Source organism: Quercus robur, chromosome 2, assembly GCF_932294415.1.
Source record: "Quercus robur chromosome 2, dhQueRobu3.1, whole genome shotgun sequence".
Lineage (NCBI taxonomy): Eukaryota > Viridiplantae > Streptophyta > Magnoliopsida > Fagales > Fagaceae > Quercus > Quercus robur.
In genome coordinates this window covers 38,864,625-38,874,570 of record NC_065535.1, presented here as the reverse complement: position 1 = coordinate 38,874,570, position 9,946 = coordinate 38,864,625, and the positions used below count along the sequence as shown (strand labels likewise).

Below are 9,946 nucleotides of genomic sequence, written 5' to 3'. Positions count from 1 at the left end.
ATTGTCATGATCTAATGAAAATACAAGCATAAATATGTTAATGATTTTTTTTTTCTTTTGAGTGAATGCGTTAATGATTTTGATTGCTCTTAGATAGTATATCTTAAGAAGAATAGCCATGTAGTTGATCATGTAATTGTACTGGAACAAACCTGTGCCCCTTACTCAAATAACCTTAGCCAAAATGGAAATATCCCACAACCTTTCAATCTGGATCCTAACCCAAATTTAACCCCATCACGTGACTCTTTAATACCACGTGCTACACCTGAAAACCCTAAAGCCTCTCCACAACCACCTAAACCGAAATGGACCAGACTTGTGAGACCAAACCATCCAACCCCAGCTAATTCTACCCATACGTCCCTGACCCTAGGAAAAAGAACACCCATGCAAGCAGATAGCTCTCCCACGTTACCAAACAAACGTCAACATGTTTCAAAGGAAGCAGTAGCACAAAAAATGATAGTGGTGGAGGCTGATGCTCAGCCTCGCCATTCACAATGAATTGCCTAGTTTGGAACTGTCGTAGGCTTGGGAACCTGCGTACAGGGAAGGAGCTTGGAGATATGATTCAGGCAAAAGACCCCTCTGTTGTGTTTTTAGCCGAAACACTGGCGGACAAAGCAAGGCTAGATACAGTTCAACGAAGCATTGACTATGAACACAAATGGGTAGTATCGAAAGAAGGCCGTGGAGGTGGTCTTGTTCTATTTTGGAAATCAACAGTGAACTTGGAGGTGATTGACTCATCACAATACTACATTGACACTTGGATTGATAGGGGTTCTGAACATGAATGGAGGTTCACTGGTTTTTATGGGGAACCAGATACATCGAAAAGAATTGAAGCTTGGGACTGTTTGCGAACTTTAAACCACCATCCACAAACCTCGTGGTTATGTGCAGGTGATTTCAATGAACTCACTAGGCAGGAGGAGAAACTAGGCAGGGCTATCAGACAACATAGGCAGATGCAACTCTTTAGAGATGTTATTGATGAATGTGGGTTCTTGGATCTTGGTTTTGTGGGTAATCGGTTCACATGGAGTAAACATTTTGAGGATGGACATTCAATTTGGGAAAGACTTGACCGAGGTTTGGCTAATGACGCTTGGTTTCTGAAATTCTCGGGTTCATTTGTTCAACACCTTCAAAGTGCCTCCTCTGATCATTGTCCACTTTTGATCAACCTGTTGGATTTGGATCCTCCCCCCAAAAAAAGAATTTTCAGGTTTGAGGAAATGTGGCTTTCAGATGAACGCTGTACAGAAATGGTGGAAGCATCTTGGTCTTCCTATTCCGTGGGGCACCGTAACAATGATATTCTAAAAAGTGTGGAGATTTGTGCTAGGGACCTAGCATGGTGGAACCACAACATTTTTGGCAATGTAAGGAAGGAATTAATGAAGAAAAAAGCTCTCTTGGTGGAGGCCGAATCTGCTGCTATTGTAAGTGGGCAAAATGGTTGGGTTAGGGAATTAAAGGAGGAAATCAATATCCTGCTTGATCGAGAGGCGAGAATGTGGAGCCAAAGATCACGTACTCTTTGGTTAAAAAATGGGGATAACAACACCAAGTTCTTCCATTGTCGGGCTACCAAGAGACACAGTAAAAACAAAATTCGGGGAATTATGGATGAGAACAACATATGGAGAGTGGAATCAGAGGAGATAAATCTGGTGTTGGTAAACTATTACAGGGAGCTGTTCTCTACCTCAAGGCTGAATCCCCAATGGCCTCAATTAGAGCACATTCCTTTGATGATTACTGAAGATATGAACTCAGCCCTAATTGATACCTTTACAGCTTTGGAAGTAAAAGAAGCTTTGAAACAGATGGCACCTTTCAAAGCTTCAGGTCCTGATGGCATGCCACCTTTGTTCTTCCAGCATTTTTGGGGGTTGGTAGATGCCGATGTCACAAATTTAGTTTTAACTTGGCTCAATTCAGGTACCATCCCACATCTGTTAAACCACACTTTTATCACCCTTATCCCAAAAATTAAAAACCCTGAAAATGTGAGTGATTACCGCCCCATCAGTTTATGTAATGTCTTGTATAAAATTTTCTCTAAAGTGTTGGCCAATAGATTAAAGAAAATTTTACCAAGTATTATATCTGAACATCAATCATCCTTTACAAAAAATAGGTTGATATCGGATAGTATCCTTGTAGCTTATGAGTCATTTCACTATATGAATAATATGAGAGCAGGGAAAACAGGCTGCATGGCAGTAAAGTTAGATATGAGCAAAGCCTATGACCGTGTGGAGTGGGTGTACTTGGAGAATGTCATGAGAAAATGGGTTTCAGTGAGAGGTGGATTGGTTTGATTATGGTATGCATAAAAATAGTGACATACTCTATCCTAGTCAATGGTGAACCACAAGGCCTCATTCAACCTACCAGAGAGATTAGACAAGGGGATCCACTTTCCCCCTTTCTCTTCTTGTTGTGCACGGAAGGATTACATGGACTCATACAACATTCTGTAAGAATGGGGGAGTTAAAAGGGCTATCCATAGCCGGAATGGCCCTCAACTAACACACTTATTGTTTGCAGACAATAGTCTTCTTTTTTGCAGGGCAACTATTGAGGAGTGCAGAAAAATTTTGGAGATTTTGGAGACTTATGAGGAGGGGTCAGGCCAAAAGGTGAACAAAAACAAAACTGCTATTTTCTTTAGTCAATCCACTTCGGAAGCCATGAAGGTTGAGATCAAAGAGGCTTTGGGTTTACAAGAGATTGTACATTATGACAAATACCTTGGGTTGCCATCTCTAGTGGGAAGGAAAAAGAAGGAGAGCTTCAATTTCATCAAGGAAAAGGTTTGGAGAAAATTACAAGGTTGGGAAGGAAAGCTTTTATCTCAAGTGGGGCGGAAGATCTTGATAAAAGCAGTCATTCAGGCAATTCCAACATATGCTATGGGGTGCTTTAAAATTCCGTTGGGACTTTGCCATGAGATTGAATCAATGGTAAGGAAATTTTGGTGGGGTCAAAGAGGAGATAAAAGAAAAATTCATTGGTTGAAATGGGAGGAATTGACTAAATCAAAGATGGAGGGGGGGGGGGGGGGGGGTTGGTATGGGTTTTAGAGACCTAGCAATGTTCAATGATTCCTTGTTGGCAAAACATGCTTGGAGGCTTTTGCAAAATTCAGACTCGCTATTCTGTAAATTTTTCAAAGCCCGGTTCTTCCCAAATTGCTCTATAATGGAGGCTAAAGAGTCATCCACTGGGTCCTACGCTTGGAGGAGTATTTTACATGGGAGAGATGTGCTACTTAGAGGTTGTAGGTGGAGGGTGGGAAATGGGAGGTTTGTGCACATTTGGCAGAGTACATGGCCGCCACGGAAACACCCAACCAAGGTAATTTCTCCCATTATTGATACCATGGCAGATGCAAGGGTGGAGGTGCTGATAGATGAAGCAACACACCGCTGGAACCATTCAGTCATTGAGGGTGTATTCATTCCTAAAGAGGTTGAACTGATCAAGTCCTTGCTGTTGCCTCAACAAGGGGTGGAGGACAGACTCTTTTGGCCTTTCACTCAAAGAGGGACATATACCAGCAAGTCGAGTTATCAGTTCTTGAAGTTAGAGGAAGATTCACGTAGTGCAAACTGGTCTGTGGAAGATAGGGAGTTATGGCATGGTATTTGGTCACTGCAGGTACCATACAAAGTAAAAAATTTTATCTGGAGGGCTTGCCAAAACTCTCTGCCCACCAAGGAAAATTTGGTGCGTCGAATCCTTATTGAGAATCCTCTCTGTGATCATTGCTCTTGTGCTAATGAATCTGCCCTCCATGCCTTGTGGTCGTGTGGGGAATTGGATGTAGTTTGAGAGGACTTAACCTTATGGAGTTGCCGTAATTCACTCACCTTCATCACCTTAAAGAGTGTCATGGCTGATCAAAAACCAGTACCAAGTGGAGCTCTTTTTGGTCACGGCGTGGTCCATCTGGACTAAACGGAACCAGGTCAGACTTAATAAACCTAGCTGCAGTCAGCATCTAATCACCCAACTGGCAAAGGAACGTCTGTAGGAATTCCAAATAGTTAATGCGCACCCACCTTCAAATCGGATTGCCACTCCCATAGCGCAAAAATGGAAACCACTTGAGCACGGTTTGGTGAAGGTTAACTGTGACGAGGCCAGGTTCGCTGAGGAAAATAGAGCTGGGATTAGGGTGGTCATACGGAATTGCGAAGGCTTGGTTTTAGGCTCACTGTCAGAGCTGGTTCCCCAGGCTTACAGCCCTCTAGAAATCGAGGCGATGGTTGTCGCAACTGCTCTAGTGTTCGCTTCTGACCTGGGTTTTCAACGTGCCATCCTTGAGATTGACTCGCTTGTGTTGGTGAAGGCTTTGTAGGAAGGTACAGAGTTCCATTCAGCTGTGGGCTTAGTGTTGGATGAGATTAGACATAAGTTTAATTTTTTTAATGAATTACACTACTCTCATGTAAAGAGAGAGGGTAATATTATTGCTCATAAGTTAACTCAGTCATGCTATTTGTGTTTCGGATGTTGTAGTGTGGATAGAGGATGTTTCATCACTTTTATTTCCAATTGTATTGGCTGACATAGCCGGTTTTTCTTAAATAAGATGAGTTACGTTTTTCCTCAAAAAAAAAAAAAAAAAAAAAAAATACACAAAAGATTGGATTTGTCGTTTGAGCTTTGAAATTGTACCCACTACCTCTAGAGTTCACTTTGAAATTGTCCGCCGTATGAACTTCAATAATAATTTATTATAGCGTTAATAACAAAGGAATAATAACAGCTCATTACTTATGTTTTCTTAGCTCTAACCCTATGAACAACAAGAACTATGAGAGCGACAAGAACAGCTGATCCTGCAGCACCAAGAGGAGTACAGAGCTTAGACCTTTCTGGAGTGGGCTGCTTTTTCTGACTTGCTTTCTCACCAAGCTCTTTCGGTTTCTCTTCGTTGAAAGATTCACCTTCTTTCTCTTGACAACTTTTGTTTCTTGCTTCTTGAATTTCATTTACTACGCCATGAGTTTCTTCTCTTTTCTTGATTTCATCTTTATCATGCTGTGGAGTTTCTGCTTGTTGGGGTTCTCGATCAGGTTTCTGCTTTTGCTTTTCTTGAGGTATTTTATGTTCTGCCTGACCAAATTCACCCGCTGTGTATTTTTCTACCTTTTCGGGAGCAGCTTCTTCCAATTCTCTTTGATGCGTAATCTCTTTTACTTTCTCTGATGTCTCTGTGACCTGCTTAATCTCTTTTGCTTCTTTTGATGTCTCTGCTACCTGTTGAGTTTCTTTCTCTCTTTTATAAGCTATAGTTTGCACTGTATCTGGTTTCTCCTGCCCAACCTTTGCGTTCAAATCCCCATCAGCTCTTTTAGGCAACTCGGTGGGAACAGGTTTTGCTGCTTCAAGTCCCCCTTTATCAGCCTCCTCTTCTGCAGTTTGATGAGGTTCTTCCTCACTTTTCATCTTGGGATCTCTAGGTTTCTCAAGAGATTTCTCCGCAGTAGTGTCATTTTTGATAATCTCTTCTACAATTTCAGTCTCTTCTGAGAGCCCTCCATCGGTCTTCTTCACAACCCCGCCAGTTTCTTCGATACTTTGAATTTTTGGCTCTTTGGGTTCCTCCTGAATTTTTTCTCCAACAGAGTCTTTTTGAAAAGCCTCATTAGCTACAACTTGCTCCATTTCTAATTTTCCTTTACCATCTCTCTCGACCTCCTCTTCCTGTACTTCCTCAATTCCAACCCCATGGGTTCCTTTGTCCAATTTAGGCATGACAATTGTCAAGGATGATTCTTCTTCATTAAACTTTGCCTTGATCTGGTCTAAAACCACCCGTTCAGGAATTTTGAAAACCTTTCTGAACCCCCTGATTTCCACCCTTTTCTTGTATACTACCCAGCCTATCATCACCATCTCCTGCACCGGTTTCTCCCCACTCACCGCAATCCTTGTCCCGTCTTCATTTATCTTTATATCAATTTTTTCTCTCTTAAAACCTGCATTTATACAAACATTCTACTGTAACATCTAAAACTCATATATAAAAAAATAAAAAAAGTATTAGTGAAGTTGAGAGAGAGAGAAATTGACCTTTGAGATGGGCAGTGAGAATGAACATGGTGTCATTTTCCCTAGACAAGAAAACAGGACCTGCTCGGTCTTTTGCAATCCGAAAATCAGCCGTGGAGGTGAGATCACCCCTGGTTTGGGTGATTTTGAGTCCCAATTCTATCTCCATAGCTGATTTTTCTTTTTTCTTTTTTTTTTTTTTTGGTTTGAATAAAGGACATATAATTTTCAGATGAATGAGTAATAAGAGATGTAGGAAGTTGGTGAGTGAATAGAGGAATTTTAATAGAGAAACAACATTAGGTGTGAGCATATAGTAAGCAAAGCACATATTCATTGCTTCCTAATATGATATTTGTGGCAGGGAGGGCGGTTTTAACGGCTAGAGTCTATTGCTTTTCAAAGCATATCTTTCCTTGGGCGGGAAGCTAACGGTTTTCTTCGATACCAAATCCAGGAGGATCGCGAACAAGTCACGCCCCACCCTCCCAATAAAGTTCAAATGAAGAAAGATTGAATCACAGCTAACAGCTTTATGAAAAGACGTTCTCTTTTCATCGCTTTTATTAATGTTTTCTTAATTCCATCTCTCAATGATTAATACTATCTATATATTGGTTCCAAACTCCGAAAAAATAAATGAGGGAACATGATCAGTGGGACTTCACAAATTACAAGTGCCTGGCCTCAATTAATATATGTTCAGAATCCATAGTCAAAATTTACCAGTATGCTAAGGATAAATAACAAACTCCAAAGTTTTAGTACTAAGGTTTTATTATTGTTATATATATATATATATATATATTTATTTTGATGAAATATTATTGTTGTTGTTGAAGAATATATATCTACATTTTCGATCCTTCATTTTTAAATACTTATTTAATTCAAGATTTGAAAAATAATTGGTTCACTTTCTTGTTTGGTTGGCGTTTTAGTTTAGATGTTAGGGTCAGGGCACAAATGCATGTTGTAGGGGTCTACTTTTTAGTAACGTCCATTTAGGTATAATCTAGTAATACAAGTGAAGGCCAACTACAATTAGATAGTCTTGGGTGGCTAATAACTTCCCAAGAATGTACCCTAACTTTGAACAAGTAAACCTTCGCCTATAGGGTTCACAGTGGTTTCCTTCAATTAGATGACGACTTCTTTCTTTGCCCTAACCTCGAGTTAGTTACGTATTCTCAAGTCCATATTTAGGGTAGTTCCCAAACTAGAGTGATACATGCCGCATGATTGCGTGAGGCCAACATCGTGCTAGTCGGGTCAAAAAGGCATTGGTACTCATAGAATGCTCTCATGTGAACCTTCTAGTAGGCATAGTTTTCCATCAAAGAATGATGACACACTTAAGGACCGTCCTCTTTCCATAACAGCAGAGGACATAAGCTCTTATACCAACTAAAAAAGTTCTTTTAGACCCTTTTGTTAATATGCAAATGAATTATAATCTCCTTTAGTAATCCATGAGAAAACCCAATAAATATAAAAACCAAAACAACCCAAGAATACATAGAATGGAATTACAAAACCTAACAATGACCTATTGACTTGAGAAGCTACACAACGAATGAGGACTGTATGAGCTAAAATTCTTTAAAGGCTAGAATTTAGGCCCAATACAATTTATTTATAGAGATGAGTTTGCAGGCCAATACTTGGGCTTCAAAGCTGGACAGTTTGGAGAATATAAGAAAAGTCAAATCAATTGTAGAATCCAATAGTAAGGATGATCAATTGTAGAATACAAGAACTCTTATTTAAATCTCCTCGGGCAAACTGAGGGCCACTTTTACACAGACTTTTACAATTTTAGTAATTATAGATTTGTGTTTTCACCTCCCGATCCCTGTTCATTTGGGATCTTCCCCCTTTTATAGTCACTTTGCTTCAATCTTGGCCTTCCACTTGTACGGTCGCTGATCTTCCCTTGGATACTTGTTCCATCCTTGCATTCAAGGTGGTGGCTGACTGAGATACAGGCTGTATGAGCACTGTTCAGATGTTATTCTGCCATTAATGCGGCAAGCTAGATAGTTACAGTGCATTTAATGCGGAGGTGATAGTTGCTTTATAGGGAAGCTTCCTTCTCCTCTCACCTACATCTGTCACTACGGCTCTCTTTAGTTATCTAGTTCTCAGTTTGGGTAGTATCCCCCTCGTCTCCCGCGGGACACCCTTTACGGTACCTCCTCAAGTGTGGGGCACCCCTCGGGTATACTTGTTCGTTAGAGACATCGAGCATCTTAGCTGGATCGGGCCTAATTTGAAGGCAGGTTAGACCCGTTCGCTCTTCGGGCTTATTTTGACAAGAGTACCACTCACAGACCCCCCACAAAGACAATGAGACTTAATAAGTTTTACACGTCTTTCCTAAAACACTCAATAGATGTCACGTGGAAAAAAAATAACAAATAATAATCAATTTAGATCAAGATTTTTCTTACACTAAGCACATATGAAATACTACAAATATTCAATAAGCACAACATTGTGGGGGAAAAAAACCCTTAGATACCAAATATATATGAGCACAAAGTTTGATATCCAAATAAAAACATGCACAGGATCCCCATTCTATATCTATTTAATATATAAAAACCAAATATAACATTTAATGTTGTTACGCTCGTGTTGAGTAACATCATCAACCATATCACAAATGTTTTTGAGATTTTCATATATGTTTTTACAATATTAATATATTCAATATTGCACCATGACTTTACACATTCTCTATAGCTTGATTGTAACTTATCAATCATAATAACACCATCACTTTTCACATTTTCTAACCAGATTGTAACTTCTTAATCATAATAATTGCTATTATAACTATTATCGAAAGCACACTCATAAAGAAAATACAAGAAAAGTTCGTGTCAAAAATACTGAAAGCAATATTAGTTTTGTTGGTTATAGACTTGAATAATTTTCGTAATTTATAGCCCTAAAATGAGTTTCTTAGTCCTTTCATTTGGAATAAATCAGTTGGTGAACTATTTTTGTCCCTTTTTTTTAGTTATTTATGTGTTGAAAAGATTCTACTTCTAAAACATTTTTGGCCGAGATTAAGAAATTTAAGGGTAAACATATAACCATTAATTTGATTGGAACTATGGCTCTTGAGTGGAGTTGTGATGTGTTTTTGTGTTAAAACCCCTTTTCCTCTCCCCTCTGTGTGTGTGTTTGTTTCTAAAAAAAAAAATTAATTTGATTGGAATAAATCAGTTGGTGAACTTTTTTTTGTCCCTTTTTTTAGTTATTTATGCGTTGAAAACATTCTACTTCTAAAACATTTTTGGCCAAGATTAAGAAATTTAAGGGCAAACATATTGTTAGGGTACTTTTCTTTACACCTAATGTTATTTAAATAACACTTATCTATTTTCCTTTCAAATGTATTATTGGACATGCTTAAATATCTTTTCCAACTATCACTATGCTAGCCCACAAGCTTTCTCCTTTCTACCACAAAATTGGGCTATACTATAGGACCCAATACTTTCTCATAAAAACCCGAATTATTGAAGATAAAATCTAATCTTTTCTAAAAGACCAAGAATACTTATGCTTGGCAAGGTTTGAAAAGCCCACGATTCAAATCCATGGCAAAACAACTTTATCAATGGAATTCAAGTCCATAATCAAAGCCCATGGTTTAAACCCATGGTAATTTATTTATCCAAAAGCCCAATCCTCATTGGCAATATTTGAAACCCAATTTTCATTGGCAACATCAAAGCCCAATTCTCATTGGCAATATCAAAAGCCTAGTTCCCGTTGACAATATCAAAAACCCAATCTTAATCTTCATTGGCAATATCCAAAGCCCATTTTTTCATTGGCACTATTTTA

At 39.0% G+C, this 9,946-nt stretch overlaps 1 protein-coding gene across 1 annotated transcript; it reads right to left on the bottom strand.

The window, feature by feature from the left end:
• Window positions 1–4,741: 4,741 nt before the first annotated feature.
• Window positions 4,742–6,354, bottom strand: LOC126713624 (inactive protein RESTRICTED TEV MOVEMENT 2-like). The gene is made up of 2 exons (XM_050413428.1): window positions 6,104–6,354; window positions 4,742–6,009 (listed from the first exon to the last, which is right to left on the bottom strand). The coding sequence occupies exons 1-2, from the start codon at window positions 6,249–6,251 to the stop codon at window positions 4,802–4,804; spliced, it is 1,356 nt and encodes a 451-aa protein (XP_050269385.1). The 5' UTR covers window positions 6,252–6,354; the 3' UTR covers window positions 4,742–4,801.
• Between the last annotated feature and the right edge of the window lie 3,592 nt (window positions 6,355–9,946).

Bases quoted from the DNA above. Each gene is read 5' to 3' on its own strand.
- LOC126713624 (XM_050413428.1), bottom strand. From the start codon at position 6,251: ATGGAGATAGAATTGGGACTCAAAATCACCCAAACCAGGGGTGATCTC. The intron at 6,010-6,103 runs GTCAATTTCTCT...GTATAAATGCAG, and splicing joins TCTCACTGCCCATCTCAAAG to GTTTTAAGAGAGAAAAAATT.